The sequence below is a fragment of the Struthio camelus genome, chromosome W (assembly GCF_040807025.1).
Source record: "Struthio camelus isolate bStrCam1 chromosome W, bStrCam1.hap1, whole genome shotgun sequence".
NCBI lineage: Eukaryota > Metazoa > Chordata > Aves > Struthioniformes > Struthionidae > Struthio > Struthio camelus.
Window position 1 is genome coordinate 69843787 of NC_090981.1, and position 27027 is coordinate 69870813.

General features: G+C 40.8%; 1 protein-coding gene across 3 annotated transcripts in view; it reads right to left on the bottom strand.

Moving 5' to 3' along the window:
* Positions 1 to 27027, bottom strand: part of LOC138064164 (alpha-protein kinase 2-like) — a 64602-nt gene that overhangs the window by 8765 nt on the left and 28810 nt on the right. For 2 of the 3 annotated variants that reach the window (XM_068925600.1, XM_068925599.1), the window contains 8 exons: positions 23591 to 26474; positions 20348 to 20495; positions 17480 to 17607; positions 17344 to 17379; positions 12686 to 12960; positions 12475 to 12563; positions 8274 to 8491; positions 4689 to 4737 (listed from right to left, as the gene is read on the bottom strand). In XM_068925600.1, the coding sequence (XP_068781701.1) occupies positions 4689 to 4737; positions 8274 to 8491; positions 12475 to 12563; positions 12686 to 12960; positions 17344 to 17379; positions 17480 to 17607; positions 20348 to 20495; positions 23591 to 26474 (3827 nt within the window). Of the gene's footprint in view, positions 1 to 4688; positions 4738 to 8273; positions 8492 to 12474; positions 12585 to 12685; positions 12961 to 17343; positions 17380 to 17479; positions 17608 to 20347; positions 20496 to 23590; positions 26475 to 27027 lie in introns of those variants that run through there. The other variant, XM_068925601.1, reaches the window with a different exon arrangement.

The window sequence follows — 27027 nt, forward strand, 5'->3', positions numbered from 1 at the left end:
GGGACATCTAAACAAAGAGCAAAAACAATAGCATGCGCTCAGAATACACTGTAAGAGTCACTGTAAACAAACATCTGAAGGCTTTGCTAACTGACTTTAGCTTTAGGATTCAGCAAATGCCAAAATCATTTTTAGTAAAGAGGTAAGAACATAAATGCATTGTGAGCAAAACAAGAGACCAGAACATCAGTATCAAAAACATGTCATTATTTTTCTTTCACTAGCTCTGCTCATAAATCAAGCCATCCTCATTTCCCTTCCCTTAAAATAACAGGCTTGCATTCGCTCTTGGGGCTAGAGATGTGGCCCAGGCAATGCTCCTTGTCCATTCTGGAAGCTGAGAGGCACGAATGAGCCTAGTTTGGCTCTGCACTGTGCAAACAGCTCCAGCTCTTATAATGGGCCATAGAAAAATTAATCTACAGATGTGAGAGCAAAGTTTTGCATCTGAGTTCTCCCAGCTGTTTGCGCTTTGTTAGTCACTGCTCCCACAGAGCCCTCCTTACCACGCACTTCCAGACTGTTTCATTTGTTCTGCAGGGGCCTAATGACCATAGCGCTGTTCTTGTTTGGCAGGACTTGTGGGCTTAATTCAAACCATTCTGTGCTGCCCGAGCTGGTGGTACGTGCAACAGGGAGGAGGTCAGCGTTAGTGAATGGCGTCTAAATTCAGTGGTCCATATATGGCTTTCATATGCTTTGTGTTCAGTAACGTAGAACTACCCATCAGTCTAGGCCTTGAAAAATAGTAAGCTATTATTTTGTACAGCATGGGTTATTAATTCACTGATTAAATAACCGCCAGATAAAACCAAGTACCGAATTCCTGTCTCGCAAATCTGAATAACTGGGGGTGGGCACAAACCAAATCGTGCTTGAATCTGAGGAGGGGGGTGTCAAATTTAGCTCCAGGTTTAAACTCCACAACGCCTGTTGTTGCCACCTTGGGCCAAACCAAACCTGTCAGTGCCCTGAAACCAGACCTGCAGATCCACGTGGCAAACAATGCTCCTGCTACCCAGAATGTCTGCGGGGCGCCGTGTTCGCGACTCCTTCGTGCTTGCGCTTGCCGCCCCCGGCTACTTGCGCACAGCTGCTGACCTGGCTCACTGCTTGCACTGAAAAGCCGACCACCGCCTTCTCTTCTGTTTGTTTAGGTTCGGCAAAGAATATGTGAAATATCGTCTTTAAAGGATTGATTTCCTGACTCTGGTGCGCCCCAGTGGCTGAACTAAAAACACTTTTCAGGCTTTTGTGATGCTAGGTGAACCTCGCCCCCTAGCGATGGCAACTTTTTTGCAGCCACTTCAGCGCGTTAACAACCTGCCCTCTGCTTTCGAGGTCCTCTGCTCTTCAGTGCGCAGACACAGAAAGGATAACAGATCAGAATTCATTTGAAGGGTGTTAACTGTCGAAAACACCAATCTCCCCACAACTTCCACAGGAAACAGAGGAACAATAAAGACACTGGATACATGAACGCTCATTCAGAAATGTTCCTGCAGACTTGGAATATGAGTCTGGCCAATAAAAGAAAAGATTAACGGCAATGAGCAATGTTGAATATATGTACCAAATCGTAGCATGTGCTGTCTCTTGTGCTTGGCTTACACGAAACATTGCGGGGAAAAATAATGGTCATGAATAATTCATGACAGCTGCCATATTGGCTTTTGTAAAATCATCACTAACAGTTTGTGCCATGACATTACATTATTTGGCAGCTTGATTATACTATGAGCACAGAGGGTGGCGGATATTTTTTCCTGCTTCTTTTTTCCCCTGATCACAAGTTTAATGCCAGAGTGAAGTTAGCGTTTCATTTAATTTCCAATTTGATCAGAAACAATATGAATGTTTTTCCATTCACCAAGGATCATAGAAGCTTTTCCCAAGGATTTTTTTTTTTGCCTTTATATATTTCTACAGGCTTAGAATAACTTGAGAGAGAGGACATATCCGTGCCCAGTGAGGTCATTGTCTCTGCAAGGGGGGGGGGTCGAGGTAAGTATTAGAATTTGTACAGGCAATTACACTCAAAAATCGTCTTTATATTTTCTCTAACAATACAGTAAAAAAAAAAAAAGGCTCACACTATAATTTTTAGCCAAGTATGACTATATGTGTTCTCCCCAACATGTAAGATCTACAGTCTCTCATTGGTATGGTTGCATATTACCAAAGGTAGCAATAGCCCATAATATGGATGAATTCTGTGTACTTGTTTGCTTTCCCCATCCAGGCTTGCTGAATTAAAAATCAAACTGAAGATATTAATGCAGAGGTATCCTTTCTGGGAAATGAGAAATGAAAGGAAAATATCAGGCTAGAAAAAATCTCTTGCCTTGTAGCAATATCATTAGCGAAATGTCAAACAGAATGATGCTCAACATTTTTAAGAGGTTATTCATGAAGGCAGTGTCTGACTGAGGTGATCTTTACTGCAGCTTGCATTGTATATTCATTTTCTCACTTCACCTTCCTCTTCCTTAGTCCAAGATGTGTTTTTATAGGAGCAATTTCCTACAGTAAGCTAGATAACAACATCCATTAAAGCCTTTCTATAAATCTCCTAATTCCAGAGAACAGTGTTGCCTAAATAAAATTTTTATAACTTCTTTGTTTTCTAATAGGATGATGCAGGAATAATTCAACTAATTTCATTTTGGATCCACAGCTAAAAAGTAAATGTAAGTTTTGAAAGGGTGCCAGCCTGAAAATGTTAAGGATTTTCCCAGAATATTCTGGCATCAAATGTTTAATAATTTAAAAGGTGTTGTGAGGGATTTTTTTCCCCTGTACCACTGGGACAGAGAAAAACTTACATTCAGTACACAAAGACTGAATCCATGTGATCAGATCTGTCTTTTTTCTATCAGTTTTTCATGAAAGAATATGAATTTAAAGCTCTTGTTGCAGGAATCTACCTGGAAAGCTGTGTAGGATGCCATGAAATAGAATAGGTGACAATACCAACAACACAGCTTGTGTGCATGTAGGGGCAGAATAATATATAGTCACAGGGGAAAAAAAACGTGCTTAAGGAAAATCATACTGGAAGAAGTACTTTTTTCTGGTTAAAAAAAATGTAGCTGTTACGATTGAAGGGTTGAATTACTGAATGTTCTGCGATGACATACAATTGGTAAAAGGAAGTATATCACTACATGACACATTAAATCACTGGGACTCACTGCAGCATGATACTATTGGGGAAAACAATTTAGCATGTTTCAAATAAGCGTTAGATCTCTGTCTGAATAAGACTATCAATGAGAGTAATTTTTTTTGTATTCTTTTGTAAAGATGAAATAGCGTTACTCATTTTTCTCCAAAAAAACCTGGGGGCATTCACAAGATAATACCAGACTGTCTATGAAATAGATTTATTTCCACTAATGCTTTGCATACATTGCTCATCATGCATATTTTCAGGGTTCTGTTAAGTGCCTAGAAGCAGCCAGAGTCTCATATATTAGATCATCAGGCAATGGGACAGAGCCAGCCCGACTGCTTCTCTGCTTCATGGCATAACCCACGAAGCACAGAAAGTAGGCCTCTAAACACTTAAAATATTCTTCTGTAGCTGCATAGGGTAATACCAGACCTGCCACAAGAATTCACCATGATTAATTCAGATTCTGTGTGCAAAAAATCCTGCTCCCAGCAAATCTTCCACTGATTTGAACGGAGCCAAGATTTCACGCAGTGATTCTACTCCCTGACAGTAGAACTTACTTACACTAGGAAGAGAGAAAGTCTGTTCATTTTAATTGTTGTTTATGCAGCATCTCAGCAGCACCGACAAAACTGATATTGCCATTCCAAGGGGAGATCAACGTTTGCCACAGAAAGAAGGAAATATAGGGAACAGGCAAACCCGGGGGGCAGACCAGAGAGGATGGACTTGCTGTTTGTGTTGCAACAGAGGGGATGGGATGGGCAGTGGTGACAGTGCTACATCCAGACTCTTCTCTCAGTAGAGTAGCTGGCCTGGCTTTTTAGGCAGTGGTACAGATGAGGTGGACATCAGGACCATGGCTGTTTTGCTGCCCGCCCCCAGCAACTAGATACTTTGAATGACTGCCTACATTGCCTATTTCTAGCAATGGCTCTGTTTGTGGTGTATCCAGAAGCTTTAATGCATAGAAACTTAGGTAAGTGGAAGAAAGTTAGAACACTAAAGGCCTGTATCTGTATACATCTGTTAGAGCATGCTGGATTCAGAGACGTTCCCTCTGTGGTCAGAAGCTCTCAACAGCGCAAACAACAGGTCTTCCCTAGTAGGCCAAGCTGGAGCCAGCGCTGGCATTGCTTTTTCAGCCCTACCTTCCTCTAGCTGATATACCAACAAGTGAAGGGGCTTGTTTGGAAGTCACCTGGGACCTTGATTTCACTCTTGAGATGCCCTTTGAATAAACCTATTTTAAAGGAGGCAAAAAGGAAAAGTAAAGCAAAATCTATAGCATATCCCCTTTCTTCTAGAACTAAATGAATGTGTTTCCCTTGAAGGAGGGTTCCCATAAATATGAACAAAAAGAAGTTAAAAGAAGTCAGATGAGGACTGCTTTCTTCCACAGTTAAACCAAGAACAGATTTCCAATGCACCCTCCCCCAGCATACTTACACAGCAAAGAGTTTGACGCGTAAAGCAAAACCATGCCGTTGAGAAACAATTTTTCACTCACCCTTTGGCCAATGTTGCTATGCCAACGTCAGTTAACTTCATTCCTACACCTACAAGACATCAAGGAAATAGAGAGATGGCATTACACTAGCATTTCTAGGAATATCTTCAGATTTAAGAGAGCCATAGATAGAGGTATTCAAATATTATCTATTGATTCATGTTTTTCATGTTAATTGCCACCATTTTGTCAGGACGTTTTAACGTATCTCAATTAAAAGTAGGACCTTTGTGCTCTGTATCACGAAGAATTTCTAGAAGTCAGTCTCATTACACTAAAAATAGAGCATAATTTGTCTCCTGTGCTGGACAGTCACTGGGGGGATACATGCCGATGACTGCATTTTAAGGGAACATCCAAAATCTATGCATATGCACCTGCCATGAGATGTGTATGATTACTTACGGGTTTTGTGGTTGTGTCTGCTTTGCAAACTTGGGCCACAATATATACCAGTGAGAGAGTTTGCTTTGCTAATCAGCTTGGTTAATCAACTTTGGATTTACTTTTTGGGGGGAGAGATTCAAAAGCCTTCTTCATTCATTGTTTCCAAAAACTTATTTTCTGCAACTTGTCCCTTCAGTCATTTGTTTTATAGGCAAAATCCAGACCTGTACTGTGTGGCTTTTCTGTACAGAAAAATTATGGTCTCAATACCGTTTTTCCTTTGACAATACCCTAATAAATCTCAACCAGGATGCCTGAAAAATGCAGCCTAGACACTCAAATGATAAGGCGATCAGAGAGGAAGCATGTTTCTCCTCAACAGCAGAGCTATATTGTCCTTTGTGGCAGCAATCATCACAGAGGCTCAGATACCAAATCTGCTGCTGTGTTTCCCTCAGGCGAGCATTTTGCCAATTCTTCTCCCTTTTAATTATTTCAGGGGTCTTGTTTAGATGGTTTGTTGCTAATTTTCCTGGCTTCTCATGTTAAAGGGTACAGGTTATTTTCTAAGAGTCCGTCTTTCCTTAGAGATCTTAAAGCAGGCTCTGCCTTTCTCTATTTCAAGTACATACATGCACACCGTGTTGCATACAGGCTCAGCATTTCTGCAGTGAGAAAGAGCTGCACCCACAGGAGCATACGGGCAGCATTTAGTAAATTGGGAGGGGGGGGGGCATTTCCTTATCATTCTTCTTTTTTTTTGAAGAAATATGTGTCTACAAACACAGCCAGGACCCTAAGTGTGGAGCATTCCACTGTTGAGAGATTGTTGGTAAGTGTTTAAATATAAGAAAAAGTAAAGGAGCAGGATGCTGTTCATAACTGAAGCCTAATTCACAAGGCATTTCGTTCACCTCTGGGAGGTGAGACAACAATCAGACAGACTTCGCTCATTTACTAAGGGGACATCCGTGGAAGACCAGTTCTCCTGCTGAGAGTGTAAAATCTGTTTTTTTCACTTTTCAAACTGCTTTCTTTTAAGAACATAAGCTAGGTAAGAATTTCCTTCCTCTGCGCTTTCATATAAGCATTATACTATCGTATGGGCCAATAAATGCTTGCCTCGGCTGCCACAGTAGGCAATTAATTAATTTCTTTCTATTCCCTAGAGGTAACATGCATACCAGATAAACACAGTGCACTTATAAGAAATGGAAAAGAAAATATCCTACCTCTCTCTCCTATCTTTTATTCTGAGCTGCATGAGATGCTATAAGAAGAGCATACATTATTTGAATTGTTTAAAAATCTATATTTGTATTGTTTCTCCACTCACTTTGCCAAAGGCACTTTGGCAAGTGCCAAAGCCACTTTAAGCACAGAGGTCTGCTTAAATGAAACTGAAGAGGATTTCAATGAAAATAAAACTTATGTCCCTATTCAGTAACTTGTCTATGGCTCCTCTAGCACTGTAATAGCTTAAACTACAATTTTAAGAACTCTAAAAAGTTGTGTATAGCAGTTTGTTTCTAATCTTGAGGGATGGCTTCCATGACACTAATCACAAGATGTCACGTTACTGTTACGCAGTTGCGTTGCTGCGTTGCCTCGGAGCCCACTCCCAGCCCTGTACCCTTGCTGTGGCAGCCATTACACAAACATGCTCACTGGAAATTCCAGTTATGAGACTTTCTTGTTCGCATAACAGGTTCAGACTTCAATGCTGCTTCCAACCTCTTGTTATTTAATGGCTAAAGCAGTCGCAGTGACGGTGGAGAGCGAATCACAGAGTGGCACAGCCGTTTCCCCACCATGAGGCACCAACTATGACGATACTGACTGTGGGAAGTTACAGCACTCTTAATCTGCTGGTTAATCCTCGTCTGCAATAGAGGGGACTAAACATATCTCAGATGTGGCCCTTTTCTGTAACCAGTTCTTCCTTTGGCCACAGGAATTACAGAGCTGAAATGTGCCAGCTCCTTTTGCCCACAAGATGGTGGAAGGAAATGTGAAGGTGGAGGGAAAGGTGAAGCTCCTGAGGCTAGCAAGTGATCAAAAAAAAAAAAAAAAAAGCTAAAATCATTAAAGTTGCTAAAAAGAAACTGCTTAGGCTTACCAGAAACAAAGTAGAGCTGAAGAACTGACCTGTAAAAAATGCAGGGTCTCAACCTGAGAGTCGAATGCGGTCCTAAATCTGTAGATTAACTTACTGTAGGTAAAATTCACCTTCATGCAGTGGATAAACACCTGGCTGATATACACGATTTGAATCCTATTTAGAAATATTAAGAATACAATAGACTTGGTAGTATTTCACTGTGTGACTCCTAGAACCGTTGGTAATGTCCAGTAAGGGTCAATTGTATCTCTTGTGTTGCTAGAGAACGTACTCAGTGCATTCACAAACTGAGAGGGTGGGGCCAGTGGATTTTCATGCCCCAAATGCTCAAGCTTATTTTGGTGCTTGTAGATAAGGCATCTGAGTTTACACTTAGACGTCTAAATAAGTGACCTGTTCAAATTGCATAGAATATGCTGTTCCCGGATCAGGTTGTAATGTAACAGTAACAATTTGCTGGGGACTGCTCTCTGGTGCGCTTGGAAGACTCCTCAGTTCCTGGTAAGATCATCCAAGGCCATACCAGGGTAAAGATTAGACACAAAACAACTCCTTGACCCTCCAGGGTGAGGGGCAAACAGGTCAAGAATCTAGATGCGGAATCAGTCACAAGGGATTTAAAAGTAACGGAAAGCTTTTCTCAAGAGGTACAGCAACGGCATGTATACAATGCTTCATGAAACATGACTCAGGGTTCCCAAGCTAACAGTCTCAAGCCATAAGTAGTACACTTAGTGTAGCAAAAGGCAGATTTATCAGTTTGGGTACAAGGTGAGCCACACGAACACAGTGATACTGCCTCTGCATGCAGCTCCTTACGTCCACACCTACACACAGAGATGCCCTACCTGCTTTACCAGTTGTGGGCCAGGGTATTGGTCTCCATCTGGGAAAGACTTTTCCAAATACAGGGTTATGGAAGGTAAACATTCAGCATGGCCAGCAGGCCACTGAAAGCCAAGAATAACATTTCTACGGAACAAGCCTCTGGAAAATCTGCAGTTACTGGGACTATGAGTGGCTACCAGCCTGTATCACGGCAGAGCCGTTTTGTTGCCCCCATTCAGACAGCTCACCTTGCAGGTCAGTGATGAGCAAGCTCCCGTTGGTCTTCTCATACACCCAGTGCTGGAAGGTGCAACACTTTTGGCCAGCCTCTGAGTCTCTTCTCAGGAAGTTGACTTCCTTGCCATCCTTGACAGAGTATTTCACAAACTCCCCAACAAGCTCCTCCTCCACTGTGGCATAGGGGATGTTATTTGCAGGGCGATGAACAAGAAAAATAGGAATGATCCTGAAATCAAGGGATAAAAACTCCTAAACCTCACTGAGCTCTGTCAATAAAAAGTAAGAAAGAGACAGTTTGGCCAGTGATCTCAGAGACTGAATAAACAGTTACCAAGTCTAAACCAAGCTGGGAGACATCTGAGTAGGATTCTGATCTTCAGGTAGCTCTAGAACATAATCACATTTTGTTTTATGTTTTATTTCTCTGTATTATTTAGCCAGATCTAAACTTACATTTTTCAGAGTGTAATTTCTAACGTTGTCCTAATATGTCCCAAAACCTAAACTCTGCACAATAGAAGTTGCTTGCTCATTTTGGAGTATCATGGTATTAACTGTTCAGTTGGACTCACATATGACTCAGTCTTTCAGAGGTGCTAGGCACTTGCAAATTCTATCCACTGCAGAAAAAGCCTTGCCCAAGACCAGTGTAAATGGAGGATTTCTCAGAAGAGACTTCTCAAACCGGACACATCCAAAATTAGCAAACACTTTTATAATGAAAATACAAAGCAACTACTTTGCCCAGCGGTAAGAGGAAACAAGAATGTCTCTGGAGAGATCATAGGATTCTCAGGACAAATTTGCTCTAGGGAAGAACTGGAATCTTGCAAGAGTCTTGGGAACTGGAACTGGAAGAGTCTTGGGCTCTGTCAAAGCTTGGATCCAGGTCAGAAAACTTCAACTAATTCTGAATGAAATTTTCAGGAAATTGCAAACTGGACAAAATTTACCTAATTTTATTCACTTAGAAATTGATCTAGTTTAGCCAGAGAGACTTGCTAAGTTTTCTAGAAATCTAGGCTAGGTCCATTTATGGCTAACGATGCACCATGCCAAAAACTCATACCCAAAATAAAAAAAAAAAGTGAGTTTTGCTTAGAGTTTCAAGGTCTTCCCAGAGAGAAAGACTGAATGTGAAGTGAGAATGACAATAGTCTGGAAGGAAGTACTTGTCCCACTGGTAACATGAACTTTGTGGTTAAGAGAACTCTTGCTGACCGGAAAGCAGTGTGCTACCTTGCAAACAGTCTCCTCCTGTTCACACTTACACTGGAATAACTCAGCATTCTCACAAGGCAGCACTGCTAGTACAGTATAAATCTCCCAAATTAAAACCTTAGACATAATAATGAAAGCAGAAAAGGGACATCAGCGTACATGAGAGTGGAATTAAATAGTGCTCTGAGATAATGTCATTTGGAAAGCCTTTCTGTCAGCTGCAGTTTGTCACAGAACATCACCATATTTTATCAACTAGCTCATAAGAGCTCCTGGCACTGCCTCAGAACAAATCGGAGGAATGACTGTCACCAGTTTCATATGAAACAGGTTTCTAGTTACTTCTTTTCTTGCAAACAGCCTTATCTCTTACAGCAACACTGCCAAAGGGGTGGTACAGTTACTGCCATTTACACCAGAGAAGCTGGATTCTGGATATAGCAGAGTCATGAATGAACAGAAGTGCTACACATGCGTTTAAAGGAAGTCTAGAAGATTTAGTCATGCAGCAGGGAACCACATATAACCAGAACACTTCCTTCTAAGTCTTCTAGTCCTAGTCCACAGCCAAGCTTTATTGTCATCATTAATCTGTTTGTGTTTGTGATATTTTACCATTATTGTCCCAGAGAAGCAGTTAAACTGGTACAAATGGCCTTTATACCAGTAGAGACAGTCTCTTCTAAGTAACAATCAGCGCAAGGCTAGGCACTTGTCTACTACTAAACTAACCTGCTCGCTCAAGGGATGATATCACCTTAGCTCTACCAGTATCGTTAAAGTTATCAATTTTTATTAGCAGACAAAGCTTTGTATAGTTTCACATTTATGAACACTGAAAGGAAAAAAAATGGGCAACTGGTTAATAAAAGTGTTAGTAGTGCTCCGTTGTGGAAGTACAATGGTGGAAGTATAACAGTAATAGACTGTCTCCGTCTCCCTTCCACCCCTTTATAAATGTCTAGCTGCCATGACAGTGACTATTATAGGGCAGTGCTTTCTCTTTCCTTTTCTCACCTTTCTCTTATAATAAGTCTGCTCACAAAAATGAGCAGATAGCCTAGGGCTGCAGCCTTAAAATTAGCACTTGAGAATGAGGAGGACCCTCCTCTTGCTCAGGAAAGCCTCTCTATTTCCCTTATAAAATGTTGCAAGGAATATACCTTCCTTTAAATACAAATTTGCTCTGACAAGGGCTGGGTAGAAGAAAGGAATCCAGCCTCGAAATTTTGAAATTTTGAAATTAAAAAGCAAACCAAAACATGCATATGCACGCTATCTCTTCTCCCCTAGCTGCTGTCTTCCAGGCAGTTGTTTAGAGTAATGCAACCAGATCTGAAGCCTCCATGCGCCTGCTCTTGGCACCAGACTTCTAGCTTTTGCAACGTGCGTGCTCTCTCTCTCTCCCATCAAAATTAGAGGTTATAACCTGTATGTGGAAAAACCTCTCAAATAGAAATTTGGCCACAAGCAACGTTATTTCCAGAAGGAAGTCTGACTTCCACAAACATTTACCTAAAAGAATTCACCACCATCCCTGCCACTAGTTCTAGTCCTGAAAAGGCTTCTTTAAGGAAACATTTCAGAGGTTGAATTTTAAGGGCTGCTGAGATTACTTATTTGGAAAACCTTTATAAGCGTCAGTATACAAGCAGCACAGCCACAAGGTCTTTGCCCACCTTTTACTGCATAATTACAAAAACTCCCACTGAAAAACCCTATGAAATGCGGTTCTGAGAATGTAGTACTTATTAGAGTCCTTACATGAGAACTCTTTTATTCCTACTGCCTTTTTTCCTCTCGTGAACCCCATGTCACCAAACTGCCAATTTTATCTAAGAGCTGCAAAGAAAATAAAGCAGCCTTGCTGAGCACGCACCCTGCATACAAAATACCCAAATGGACTCGCTCCAGCCTTCCTCTTCCCTTCTGGTGCTGAGAGAAATGGCTGCCACTGTGAATGGCATGGATATAAATTCTCCTCATTAGTGAAGAGGGAAAGATATGGGGCAGATATCAAAATCACATGCTATATTTGATTAGCAAAAGCTTAGCTTTTTGCAGCTTGAGTCAAGGCATTGAAATGTTTCATTTAAACATCTGTGGATAGGATCCCCAGGACAACTGACTAGAATTTTTTATGGAGGCTGCTGAGAACACAGTTACTTCTAACCTCTTTTCAGTGATTCAGTGCAGCTGGGAAGATCTTGTGTCATCTAGAAGGAGATGGAGATTTAGTCTGCTGTCAAGCATGTAGGTCTTATCCTTGAAGCAAGGCAGGCAGCATTTCAGTCATCCTTTGCAAATCCAACTCTACGTGGTAGCCTGACACTGGAACAGCAAATCCTTTGAAAAAGATCTATTACCAAACCCTCAAGGTTTCCCAGCCTCAGGGGCAGAGATCAGACCATATTCAGCTATTTGCCTGATGCACCCATATGCGAGAAATGGAAAACTTCCGATATGAAATAAAACACTCTTTTGGAAAATCCAGAACCAGAGCCAAGCTTTCTGGCTTAAGCCTCTCTCTACTTAAAAAACTTAGGTCTAAGAAGAGACTTCATACCAGCTTCAGAATGATCATGACTTGTCTCAAGATTTTATTTTGAATGGAAAGTTGGAAGGCCTGACATCACCTACTGTATTAGGTAATACTAGCAGTATCACCTACTGGTATCACTTTATTAATATGAATAATTTACTCTCAACGTACATCAACATCAGGACTTTTGCTCCTACATATCTACTACTTACTCTTTACTCCTTTTTCTCTTTTTCTAATAGGAATGGAATTGTTCTTGCCATCTTGATACCCACTACTATTTAGGTTATGATTCCAGTTGTATCTATATTCTTAGGATCCCTCTTTCTTCTCTAGAGATCACTCCGAGCAGTCAGGGGGCAGGTGTAGCCAAGGATAATAGATAGATAGATAGACAGATAGATAGATAGATAGATGGGGGGGGGGGCGTCTGTGTGTATACTCACTCTGGTACTTCCCCGAAGCCTTCCAAAGGTTCAGCTTCTGCTGCATATATCTTCGCATACTCTCTTGCTGTATTTTGGACATAGCATTCCTATATTACAAACAGATATACCTATGGAATATTACTCAAAACATGTAATGAATTGGCTGTTTGAACATTTGAAAGATGGCTCTTCCCCACACCCTTGCTCGCAGAGGACGGGGGAACCTTACCTGCAGTGCCAGTCTGTAGTTTTTTTGAACTAGATCATCCTTGCTCTTGGTCCCGTACATGATAGCACTGTGCACTTTGAGAACGCAAGGGTGGCCAGGACTGAACACCGGCACCAGGCCTTGCATCACCTTACTGCGGAATGCTTTCCGGTGCATGCCTTCACCAAAGTGAAGCTCTTCCGTAGCGATTGTTCCATGCAGGTTCCCACCAAAATAGCTATCACTGATGAAATCTTCTCTGAACATGAGCTGCATGAATTCAATTTCTTCCAGACCTAAAACACAATGCCACTATGTTCCACGCCACCCTTCTGCAGTCAGCAGGGAAAGGGGTGGACGTGGGAGGACAAATGGATCTCTCCACTGAGGATTAATGAACAGGCTTTCAGGAAATGGAATACATGGCTTCACTTGTGTTCATATAGTGCTGGGGTTCAGCCCCTCCCAGTGTAGCTTGCTGTCTGTATTGTCTGAAGTCAGCATGGAGAAAGGGGGCAGGCCACGTTCATAAGGCAAGAATACAGAAGGTATCAGAAAAAATGGAGGAAAACGTCACAAGAGCTGTTCTAAAACCTATTAATAAAGTTGTAAACTGGAGCTTCAGATGAATGTGAAGCAAGTCAAGTTGACTGAGAACTAAAGAAGAACTGAGGGAATACAGAGCTCCTTCCAGCTCTCTGCATTTTTGGGAAGACAGAGACAGTAATAAAGCTAATGTGCAGCAGTGTGCATAGATATGAATCTAGAAGTAAAATATAGCTCTGTGACCACTTTGCACAGGGCGATTTCACAGAGCTTCTCTGAAGTTAGCCTGGTTTTTCAGAAAAGCCTGAAGAAAGAAGGATGCTGCCCATACAGCCAGAGCTTGTCTTAGCTTTCAGCTTGGAACCGTTTCAGGGAGGGATTCTGCCAACATGTGTCTTCAAGGCACTCAGCTGAGGTCTCAGTCCTTACCTAATGCTACCGTAATGAAAACATGCCTCTCAGTACAAACTGCATTCATTAGACCAGCTCCAGCGCTGCAGACTTGCATGTTAAAGTGTTATCTTTTTTCAATCTGGCAAGCACTAGCCTAAGGACAGATTCATTGGAAAAGGCAGATGAAAAGAGGAAGATTTTTATTTTGTATGTGGTTTTGAATCAGAACCACATTTCTATAAATTACCAAGCTAAATTCATTCATAGAGCAACTGCATCAATTTGAGTGAACTTTAAATTCTGGATAATTTTGTACAGTAATCTTTTTCTAATCCCCATGTGTGGATTTTGAATGTACCACTAGCATAAGAATGTGTGCCTAATGTTGTCACAGCTGAAATAAAGCAAGATTGTGGATTTCACAGCTTTAAATTACTATCGAAGTACAAATAGACCAAAAATAAAGGGAAAAAAAGTGGTTAAACTTGAGCACTGAGAGAAAAATGAACTAAAACATCCTAACTGCACTTCAAGTCTCTCCAATCATAACACTTCAAGGAATTTTTGAATTCAATAATAATTTGAATTATTCTGCTCCTGCTTATCTTTTCCCAATGGAAAAGGTGTACATTGCACAGCAATGAAATCTTTCCACTTCCCCTTTGTAGTAATCTCTGGTTTAGACTATGTAAACTACTGCCTCTCTCCAAAGCACAGAGCAAAGAGTGCAAATACAAAGTTAGAACCGGAACGCTCTTTACCTCCACCTACAATTCTCTGTTGATCAAAAGCTACACAGTGCTGCTAAATGAAAAGTCTTGTCTTTATTTTCCAGATGAACTAAATGTTTAATTTTATTCTTGAAGAAAAAGAAAGAAAAATCAATGGGCTGAATGAAGCACTTGACTAGTATAGTGCATTCAGAAATGATAAACCCATTTGCAACGTACTATCTTTAGCTGCAGCACAGCAAGACATATGCCGAGTGTGATTAAAGACAAGATAACACATGGGGAAAGTATTCCAAATCTTAATGTCTGCCTTTCTTTTGGAGTAAAGTTACATAGCAGATGACTTGCAAAGACCATGTGTTGGCAAGTTTGTCTGCCAAAAGAGCTTTATGGAGGGGTGTGTGTGTGCGTGTGTGTGCGTGTGTCTGTGTCTGTGTGATGCAATGCTATTTCACTGTTTACTATATGGGAAGTGCCAATGCATCAAGTTAATGGAAAGTTACACAGACAGCCAAGTTCCAATCAATAGGCTGTGGTAGCACGCACCCTACCCCTCTGCACAAACTATTCTATCCTACAGGAAGGTATTTCATCTACAAAAAGTCCCATGAATTAAAAGGGAATTTCGTCTTTGATGGCACAGCAAAGTTCAGCGCAAAAAGGGAAAGTTATCTAGCAAAAATACCGCGCTGATTCAACAGCTTTGAGGGGGTCCCACAGTTTTCATTGGGGTAATTGTCAAAATGTCTCTTATAGTTTGTAGGCCAGTCAAATCTTTGAGGTATGTTCGTCACTGGGCTTCTGCCAGTAAACAAAAAGTGATGAGATACTACAGCTGTAGTCCAGAGGTGAGTATCTCTATGATTTAAAGAAATTAAAAATCCAAACCCAGATCTGAAACAAACTCAATGTTTCCTAAATTGCTTCTCTCCTCTGAAGCATATCTTTTGTTTAAAGTGTAAATGCGCCTCACGTAGACAGAGAAAAAGGCTCTTGTTTTCAGAGCTGCCTGAAAATAGAGCAACTGCTAAAACATGTTCTCCTGTTGCATCTGGCTGTGTGAAAAACACAGTGTAATAAACTCAAGGTGTTTTGAGGGCAGTGCCAGCATTGTGAATGCACAGATTTCATTTAAGACAGACGGGATTATCTTTGAAAAAATGTGTCATAAAAATGTTTTCCTAGCCCTAGAGCAACCAGTGTCCCACCCATCAGCAAATGGAGTTGAGACATCCAAAGAACATCAAGGGCAACAAAAAGAGCTTCTACTGCTCTATCAGTAGCAGAAGGAAGGCCAAACAAGAAAAACGTGGGTGTGTTGCTGAATGGGATGGGTGTTTTACAGACACAGACAAGGCTGAGGTACTCCGTGCTCTTCTTGCCTCAGTCTTTACTAACAAGGTCTCTCAGGCCTCTCTGCTTCGTGACACGGTTTAAGGAAGGCAGAAACTACCAGCAGAGGATGAGGAACGAATCAGGGATTACTTAGGAGAACTTGACCCATGCAAGTCCATGGGACCAGATAAGGACATGCTCCACCTGAATGCCACGTATCATAGGGGTCAAATCTTGGACCTTTCCTCTTTAACATCTTCATCAACGACCCAGAAGAGGCAACAGAGTGCTTGCTCACCAAATTTGAAGATTACACCAAACTGGGGACCAGTCAACGTGCTCAAGTGCTGGGCTGCCTCCCAGAGGGACCTGGACAGGCTGGAGGAATGGGCTGACAAGAACCTTATGAAATTCAACAGGGACAAATGCAAAGTGCTGCACCTGGGAAGGAAGAGCCCCTTGCAATGATGCAGCCTGGCTGGGGAGTAACTCTGCTGAAAGGGCTGTGGAGGCCTTGGTAGACACAAGACAAACATGAGCCAGCAGTACACCTTGACAGCAAAGAAGGCCAAAAGCATCCCAGGCTGTGTCAACAGAAGCACAGCTAGTAGAGCAAGGGAAGTGATTATCTTCTACTCAGCCTTCATTAGGCTGCATGTAGAGTACTGCATGCAGCCTTGGGTCCCCCAATATAGGAAAGACATCAATCAGCTGAAGTGAGCTCATGGGGGGCCACAAAAATGGCCAGGGGACTGGAGCACTTGCCCTGTGAGGAGATGGTGAGGGACTGGGGCTTGTTTAGCCTGGAGAAGGGAAGGCTTTTGGGGTTCCTGGCATATCTACAAGTAGGTCATCAAGAGGACGGAGGCTCTACACAGTGGTGCATGCCAGGAGGATGAGAAACAATAGGCATAAGCTGACAAAATAGAGGTTCAGACTGGATATAAGGAGAAACTTTTTCACAAGGACAGTCAAGCTGTGGAACAGGTTGCCCAGAGATATTATGCAGTCTCCATCCTTGGAAGTTTTCAACAGCTGATGGGATAAAGCCCTGAGCAAGCTGGGGTGACCCGATAACTGACCCTGCTTTGAGCAGGAGATGACCCCCCGAGGTCCCTTCCAACCTGAATTATTCCATGAACCTTTGAACTGACAGGAGAAAAAGACAAGAGTTATGATTCCCTGCAAGTTAGGTGACCCAATGTGAAACTAATTACACTGCTACAGTGTAGTCATTTGCTGATTTACCAGAGCTCACTGTAACTGTCTATGTGGGTCTATTCTCTTTTCTTATTTAGAGGGTTCAGGCTTCCATGTCTGAAATGCTCCTCAGAATTAATGGACCATCATTAGGACTGTCTTTGATACAGCAAACTTATCCATCCATTTTTGCAATAGAAATAAAACACCTTGGGTCAAATTCACCAAGGAAACGCAGCTGCTTAGTAACTCCTTGATAACAGTGAACAACTGTACACCCAATTTCACTGGGTGGTAAAAAAAAAAAAAAAAAAAGTTTTGAAAATAGTTTCTATCAGGAAACCAAGGCTCAAAGTTCAGAAGGCTGCACATCTCAGGTGCTAATTATTTTCGTCTTATTTTCCATCCTTTGTACCATCCGGAAATCAGAAGGAACAAAGATTTAAGGCTACATTTAAGCAAACGTGTACTCACCTTCAAGATTCTGAAAACCTGAGAGATGTTCCAAGACTACAAGGAAACAAAAACAAAGAGACCTTCTAGTCAAAAAAATACGAATGGAAACTGCCATTGTTATTACTATCTATTAAAATTATAAACTGGGATTTACCTTCAGAAGTCAGATTAAACTCAGCAGTCACCTTTCCATAAATATTCTTCAAGCAGCAATAATACATTCCCTGGTCTTTGTTACTAGCTTTAGCTATTGCCAAAGAGATGGGAGAGTCATCCTGGGCACTGGAATAGAAGATGCCAATTTTTCACGTTAACGCTTTTAAAACATCTTTCCTGATTATTCCATGCATCTCTCCCTCTGTCCCTGGAGTTTCTGCCCATCACTGTAAAGACTGATTCAAATGTGATGCGAGTGGAAAAGGTATTTTATTTCATCTCAGTAAGAAGCATTCAGCCTATTAAGTGTAGCACAACAGATGTTCCTGCTGTATCCTAAGAGAAAAATGTATCAATCAAATACACATAAAAATTATTAAATCACACCAAAAGGCATTCTAATATTCATATCAAAATCACAGGCAAATATGTAAAGTACAAACAGATAAAAATGTTGTATGCTCTCCCTCGATTCCGAGTGCATTCTAAGAAGATATAATGGATATTTTCCTGCTGAAATTTAGAACATTTGGAACAACTCTGTTCTCTGCATGAGAACATTTGGGAACACCCCATAGTAGTAGGAAGCACAGTTTCAAATGACTGAAAGCAATAGGCATTGTGCTGACTAATATTGAGGCCTGATCTCGGCTCTGTGCAAGTCAGAAAGACTTCCCTTCAGCTAAATATATGCTTCGGTTTAGGTATACACTTCAATCCATCTTGTGCGGAAATGTGTGTAAGAACTTGCTGATTTAATTTAATCTGAGTTAAGAACGTGTTGAACACTGTTATATTGTGGGACCAATATAATAATAGCTTTTGGTTTCCTTGTTCTCAGCTGGAGCCAATACCAGAAATTCTCAGTCTCTCTTCCTTGTGTTTACAGATCTTCCTCAATTTTTCTGATCACCTCTGTTCCGTTGCTTTGCTTTCTCTTTTCCCCTCTGCCCCTCCTGATTGTATCCTTGCAACTTCTCACTCAGTTTTCCCCTGCTCCTTTGCTTTTTTCAAGCTAGGCATTTGCTGCTGGCTGTGTATGCAACTTCAGGAACGGATGGTTGCTAGACATTATCAGCAGGGCCGCAATGACACATGGAACGCAGTTACACTACTTGTAGACTCAAGCCAGCCCCGGAATAAAAACACACTGAAACAGTACTATGCTTAAGTGAAAAGTCCTCTTAGTCCATGAAGGTCTCTACATACATGACGCTGGGTGTCTCTGCATTTACCAGCAAACCGTATAATCCATGCAGGGACGATGAAGACCTGGCTATTGCGTTTTAAAGTTTTTGTGAAGGGAATTAGAGAAGGTGCACACATTTTTGTTGGTATTAGGCCAACATGATGTTTCATGACTGTCTGGCATGCTGGACAATTAATTTTACTCAACATCAGTTTTTAAATGTAATTACCTAGCAAATACTAATATTACTACCAATATGTATTTTTCAATGCTGTTTTAATATGGTTGATTTTGTGTGTTAATGAGTCATAACAATTCAAAGGTTTGTTGCATAATTTCCTGTAATTGCCTCCTGTCGAAAGCACAAGTTAAGATGTGCCACATCACACGGTACAGACTATACACTTCTGTAGACTGACATATTAGTACGTTCCCAAAGGAAAAAACAGTGCTTGGGTACACACCAAACTACTAAGTTAGAGTTTGATCTTGACAGAAGTGAGATTTAGAACAATTCCACTGAACTCTATTGAACGTTTTTGAAGTAAAAAAAGTAAGTAAGAATCTCTCACACTAAAACTTTGTTAAATATCTCATTTTAATTTCAACATTTTGAAATTTATCATATTTATTCCACAAAGTGAAAATTCAAATATTTTGTTATCATATATTTTCTTTGTTATTACTGAGCTTTATTTTATTGATAACTAAGCTTTATTTTGGATGTTAAAACACTGCAAAATTACTTAGCAGGTATATATTCTATAATACGACAGATATTATAAGACTGTCATCAAAATCAGTGCAGTCAAAACAATAATCAGAATGACACAGGAACTCTAACCAATTCATTTCTTTCCTCCACTGAAAATATCACCTTATCAGATGACTTCCTACAAAACTTTTTAATTCCAGCAGAATTGTGTCTTCTGATAGAAATATCTTTTCTTTTTTTTGCTTTGGATAAGAGTACTTTTGTATTTTTGAAACATTATAATTGGATTTTAAGAGCTACATGCTAAGAATGTTATTACTGCTATGGAGGGAAATAACTTTTGTTTCATACAACTGGAGTTTAGAGAAGATGCTAAGGAAAGAGCTTCAGAAGCTTTTATTTTCCACCCATCTCATTGCACTGCCTCTAGCCACTCAGTTTAATTGGCTAGACTGAGGAGTGATTTCATTTTTCTTTAAATATAATTCCCTTTCATCCAATCAGCTTAAAGCTCCATTTGAAATAGAATATAAAGTTCAAAGGAGTGATCACGTCAGGCTCTACATTGCATCTTAGTTGCTTTTATTAGGTCTCAGCAATTCACCTCTCCTACAGAGACAGCCTTCCATATATTAACCAGACGTGTTTATATCATTTGGCCTGGGCGCTGAGGTTGAAACTTCAGATGATCTTTTACAGTACTTGACAGCTGGATGAGGCTGGTTATGAATGGGCTGAAAGAAATTACGGGTGATGGAATGCTAACTATGCCCAATATTATAGCATTATGTGAGGATATTCTTCTTAATTACCCTGTTCAAATTGATTCTTTTTGCACCAACCATGCTAATTTAGTTAACAGAGTTAACAGAGTTATACAAGAATATATCACTGGCAAATTTAATATTTTCCCAAAAGCTATTCAGAAATTATCAGAATTACCTTCAGAAACATTCACTCACCTTCTCTGCAATCGAGCTAGCAACTTGGAATCTTTAGTCCATGTAATGGTGGAGTCGCCATGAATGTCACCAAATTGACAGCATAACTTAATATTTCCAGAGCAGTCAGGGAATAACTCTGCTTGTATCTTCTTCAGCAGCTTGGGAGCTTGAAATGAAACAGCCACAGTTAAGGGTTAGAAGATAATGATAGTGTTTTGGCATTTTAAAGGAATCCCAGAACAATTTACAAATGTTAGTAAAATGAATCTGACAATACTATTCCTCCTGATGCAGAAACTGAGGCTTTAAAATACGGAGGTCTTAAAAAACTGAGCCAGTGCCCCAAACGGTCAATGGAAATGTTCTCCATGCAAAGACATCTTGAACTGATGGAATGAGACCCAACGGAAGTTCTACTCTGAAAAAGCATCAACACAAAATCATTTCTTACTCAGAACACGTTCTCTCTGATTAAAGGATCAGCTGGTTTTATCGGTAAAAAAGACACCATAAAGGTACAGCATATCATACAGTTACACAATCAGAATTGATAATAAGCAAATACATGCAATTAGTAGGCTTTTTAAACTAATTTGAAAGAAAGGACTCTAAGTCCCAGGAGATGCTCCATCTCCAGGATGTTCTTGGAACATACCTAACACACGCTGCCAGGACCAGGCACCCATTTCATTTTAAAACGTACCTGCAGGGAGCGACTCACACCTAATGGTTACATATTTGCTCTAGCAATGGCAAGGCCACTTAGTAATGGTAGTGACCTTCGCTTGCCTCCTCAGTCTCACAGGATTCATTTCCTGCCTCTAAGGAAAGTCTCTGCTTTCCCAGCCATACAAGCATAGCTCTTTTGCTAAACCTTGACCATTGCGCAGAGAAAATTCAAGAATTGTTCAGGTTCCAGAACAGCAGTCTGTCCTGTCTAGGAGACACAGAGAAGAAACTTGGGTTCCAGTCCCTGCTCCAAAGATCATTTTTGTATTTTAATGAATGACTTTATAGAAGATACTGGAGTAACCCTGAGAACCATGACCAGAACCCAGGACTCCCTGCCAGGGGAAGACCCTGCTAATCCATTTCTTTGCTGAGTCTTATTTTCCTGCACACAGAATTTATGAGTGTCTTTTGCACGCGGGCATGGCATCAGCAGGAGGACAGGAGAGCAATCTCATGTAAGTGGGAGCCTAGAGCCTTGGGCACTCTCCAGGGTGGTAAGAGACGGCAGGCTTAGAGCCTGTCAGCAAGAGGAGGACAGTGCACCTCTGTGTCATGCTTGGGCAAGGGCTCTAATCACAAAGCCCTTATAGAAAGGGGGAGAATCATCATTTATTCTTGAGGAAAAAAAAAGCAAGCAAGACCTGCCTATTTTTGGGAAGAAAAGGAATGGACACATACTTAGAGCAAAGGTTTTGCGATAATGGCACATCCCGGCACTCCTGAGCGAGATGTCCCTGCTAGAGGGAATGTAGCATGTTTCCTAATGTGTTAATTCTGAGCTGCTGCACTCTGAATGAGCTGGCATGACACATCTCCCTCGGGGATCCCATTCCAGCGGCCTAACTTTCCCCATCTAATGCCTAAGGAATGCTGGATCTAACTCTAAGGATCAGGCACCTGGAATTCACTGCTATGTTTAACTTGTAGTCACTTAAGTCCTTACTGCTAAGTATCTTGCTGAATCAGGGCTGAAATGACTTGTAGAAAGCATGTGAGAGAACTGAAAATAGAGCGAAAGGCTCCAGGTTCCCTGCCTAAACCACAGAGTCATTCCTCCTTGAGTTGAAAAAAACAAAAAGAGAGCACTGAATATATAGCAGACTGAACATACCAACCTTCCCATCATACTGGGCAAAGGTCCTTGCAAACTCTCTAACGTACAAACATACATTTATTTTCAGTCTAAACTGAAGCAGATCAGGAGCAGGTAAAGATAATTTAGCCTTATCTGATGCAAACCCGAACAATGTTTAAAATATTTTTTCAAGCATAGGTTCAACTACATGGAAAAGATGAAGCATTTCTTGGTAATCGCAGTTTCCATGCTCTCCTTTGAGGAAAGAGTATGTGTCTCCTTCTCCCACATGCTTGGTTCTCTGGTAATTTCTGACCTGGCTCTATGTTCTCTGTTACCACTGTGGGGGCTGCAGTTGTACAGCAGACCTCCCCACAACAAATTTCCATCACGTCTAGTTCTTTGTCTCGCTTCATACAGCTTGCCTCCCTTTATTCCCTTTTACAGTCATTTCTTATGGACAAACATGATTGCAAAGGAGACATCTCTGGCATCATCTTTGAACGAAAAAAGTTCTTTTTAATGCAGCTGGAGGAAGTAGAACACCAGCAAGACTGCACTGTACTTAGACTCTATGAAGAGCTTCACAGTTACCTAGCTTACCTTAAGTCACGGTTCAGTCCTGCTCTCATCTGTAAACTTATTTTATGATGTAAATATAAAATGTAATGTAAAGAGCTGAAAATAAGGCCTTGGGCTTTGCAACGTATCCACAGAAACCACAAATACACCTGTTTAGATGGTACGCTACAGCTACTCTTGTCTGCACTTTGTTTTATCAGTTTGTAACTTCCTAGAGACTGCGACCAGCAACCTGATTCTCATTTCAAATACATGTTTTTTTATGTCAGTTTAATATTGCCAATTTCATCACTGTCATTTATGACTGACAGTGATGAAAAGGAATGCAGAACCAGCCATAAGTCACCAGATACAACTGCAAAGCATTCCATTTATCAGTGGTACCCTACTAGTAACAATAATACTTTGCTAGTAATAAAATAATTTGGTAACCAAGATAGGGTAACTTCATTTGGGAGCCACAGTGTAGGAGAGTAACTGGGAATATAACCCGGTGGGAACATAATAACATGCTACTACTGGGATTGCAGTTGCTATAGCCTGTGTAGTTATGCGGTAACAACTTGCTATACATCCCTGAAAACTGACTTGAACAGATGAATGAAGAAGAAGTAACTATTTCAGAAAGCATGAAAAGTTCATAAATATATTTGTCAGCTAGGAGAAGGATGCTAGAGAGGGACGTTGTGGAACAGGGATAGCACTAGTTATCAAGTTCACTGGAAAGTAATGTCAGTGAAGGTAGGATATCTCTGGCTGATACGATTTAGATTGATATATGTTTGTTTGTAGTGTATTGGAAATGAATTTGAGTTTCATACTGTAGTCAGAAGGACTGGAAAGACCAGAAATGAGAATCAGTTTTCTCTTACCTTTGTTGTCCTTTTCGGAAAGTAGTTTCCTTTGCTCTTTTATCTCTTCTCTATGAATCATGTCTGCCTCACTTTTCACAGACTTTTTAATATAGCTAGGATTCTTGCTCACATTTCTTCTCTCTTCCAGTCTGGGTTTCTTTGACAGTGCTGTTGGTGGTAGTTTCTTAGCCCCAGTAGCTGAATGCCCACTCTTTGCTGTGTCTTGCTTACACTTGATGGGCTCAAGCTCAGCAACAGTTGGTGCTGTCTGGTAAGATTTTGACCCTTCTTGATTCTTTAGCCTTTCCACTTTGACTAGGAATGCGTCGTCTGTGGTCAATGCTAAGGAGTAGGGCTGAGCTCTGCTGTGAGGTAGCTGCTCTTGAAAATACTGGTCATTCCCTGAATCAACTGGTGGTAAGTTAACTAAACCACTTACTGCACTCTCTGATGCCAGGATTTTTTCAGTTTTATCAGTAGACTGAGTAGACTTGGTAGACTTAATTGGATTTTCAACCCCAGTTAGCTTGCTGGAAGAGATCAAGTCAAGACAGGGCTGCTTAATGCCATTACTTATAACCTGTTCCCGAGCCTCAGAGCTAATTAAAGCATGCATAGGAGGCTTTATTTCGGCTTCATCCGGATTATATTCCTTAGCTCTCTGAATTCTTCGTTCTTCCACCTGCAAGACTGTTTCCTCCTTGTTCTTTTGGAACTGACCCTGCAGTGCTTTGGGAAAAGTTTTCAATTTATTCAAATTTTCATCCACTTTGACTGCAGTTTGTGTGCTTTCGGTTTGCACTTGACTTCTTACGCTGGAACATCCTGTTGCTGACACATTAGTAATAGAGCCCTCTGGCTGGCCCATGGGTATAAAGAATGGCAATGTTTCTCTTATGGTCAGTTGTTGGATATCCACCTGATTACTAGTATCTTTATAATCTTCATTTGCTATGCTGGCGTAGTCATTGTGAAGCCTTCCAGGCTGTGGGGTGCTAAGTGGTGTTGCACTCCCAGATGCATGTGTGTGATTCTTTGAAGAATTTGTTTTGAATTTTTTATGAGACTCGAAAGTGGGGTCAACAAAAAATACATGTTGTTCTGTTGTATTCTGAGAGGAAACTGCAGGCTGACTTTCTGAAACATGCTTCACTCCTGTGCCACAGGAAGTTTCAGCCTTTTGTTCATTGTCTCTCTGTTCTTCTCTTGTTCTACTTTGTTCGTATTGGGGCACCTCTACCAAAAAATCAGTTAAAAAATGATCCTCATAAGATGGAATGCATGCTTCTTCTTGCTTTTCTATCTCTGTCGCTTGGTGTATGTTTTGGGGTAGATTCTTGCATCTTGCGGTTTCAGGAGTCTTAATTAAATTAGGCAATTGCATTAGGTAACTGCATTTCTGTGCATTAGAAACAACGTGAAAATCTTTACAGTCTTTTCTTGAAAGATGGTAATGGCCAGAATTCGTGCCATTCTCTGCATTCTCTGCATTCAAGTCTGAGTGGTTTCCTTTTCCCTGTAAACCCTCTTCAGTACTTTTATGTATAGCTTCAACAGAAAAGTGTTTTTGATTGGCATTTTCACCAGAGGAATTCCAGGGGAAAAGGTTCTTCTGCTCAGGAAAATAAACAAGTTCTTTTCTTGATGAATAACAGTCTCTAACAGTAGAGTGTTTACCAGTATCTTCATCTGTGCACTTAGCTGCAGTCTCATTCATTAAGGATATGTTCTGATCAGCACAAAGTAATTGTCCAATAGACTTATCTGACATGTAAGCTGGGTTTTCTTTGTCACATTCAAAATTACTACTCTGAGCATTTTTTAATCTTTGAGGAGAATCTGCATCACATGTTCGGAAAGCATTATCAACAGCAAGCTTTCCTTCCTGGACAGCAGTCATTTGAATGGATCCATTATTGCCAGTTAGTGTTTGATTTGAATTTTGCTCCAAGCACTCCTCTCCATCTAATATACTATTTGCTGAAATACGAATGGATGGTGCTTCTGTTCTATTTCCAGTGCTAGAACCTTGATGTATACCAACCGTTTCTGCCACTTGTGCAAGGGAAATGTTTCCTGTGGGTGCACTGCTACATGCTTCATCTGTTTGTAGTAGGATATTAGAAACACTGCAATCTTCTTTCTCTGTTCTCTGTCTACTAGGTGGCCGTACAATAGGTTCCTCCTCTTCTATCAAATTTATTGACAACGGATGATCAGGGCAAGCCTCCTGCACAAAGCTCGGTTCTCTGACTTTGACGTCCGTTGGCCTAATTTCTAAACTTGTGATCCCCCGGTTCTCAAATGGGATCTGACAGTCCGAGTCAACATCATGAAGAAGCTTCCACAGCTTGTCATGCACTGCCGATAAATCAGCATCTCCTTTGCACCCAGGTTCTCCAGATTCCTGGACTGTCTTGTCATTAGCGTCAAACAGATATTTATCACATGATACAACACAGAGAGTATCTGTGTCATTGCGCTCATGTAAGTCAAAACTACACCTTTGCCCTCTCTCCCTTGGCTCATCACATAGCTTTGCAGGAGACAGAACAGCACATAAATGTTCCTGTCTATTAGGAACAGAGTCTGCTTCCCTAAAAAAACAAGCTGAAATTTCATTCTTTGATTTGTTGCCATTACTAATAATATTAATTCCTTGTTCCCAGAAGAATTTTTGCTGACCACTTTCACTCTTATCACATGGAGCATGGTGTTGAGAATAGGTTTGTAAAGCTGCATTTTTTGCGTGTAATGTCTTTTCAGGACAGAGCATTTCTGAAGGTGTATCGGTGGTGACTGCACTCCCACAAGTCATGAAGATACCTTTCTTCTCTGTTTCAGGCTTCCCACATTGCCTTTCATAATTCTGGGTAAAGATTTTAGGACTGGCATCTTGATTCTATAAAGAAGAAAAAAGAGAAAAAGAGAAATATAAAATGCAATAGGACTGCTGCTTGACTGGATCCAATATAAAATTTCATCAAGGAGAAGACCAATGACTGATACAGTCCAGCTGGTTAAAAACAAATACAATAAAATAAAAAAGCAATGTCTATGCCTTGCAAAGCAGACAGGCTGTCCCAGCATACTTTACTCTAAAAAGAGGGTGTCATGAAAAAGTCATGGAAAGAGCCAAAAACTCACTGAAATTTATTGTGATAGTGCCGAGCAGCAGGGATAATGGAAAGAGAAATAAAAAGTTTATAGGGAAAGAAAACTGAGGTGTGGGTGAGAAACAGAGGGAAGGAAAATATGGCCTGTTTAGAGTGGGAAGATGCAAGTGTTTCAGAAGTACTACAAAAACCCCTACTGGAAAAAAGGGAATAAAATACTGCTCTGACACATCCCTAGTCATTTCTAAACTTAACTGTTTCCGGTATTCATAATGAACACACGAGTAATTATCATCTCATCCACTCAGATGAGTTTCTGGAACTATCTAGGCAACTATT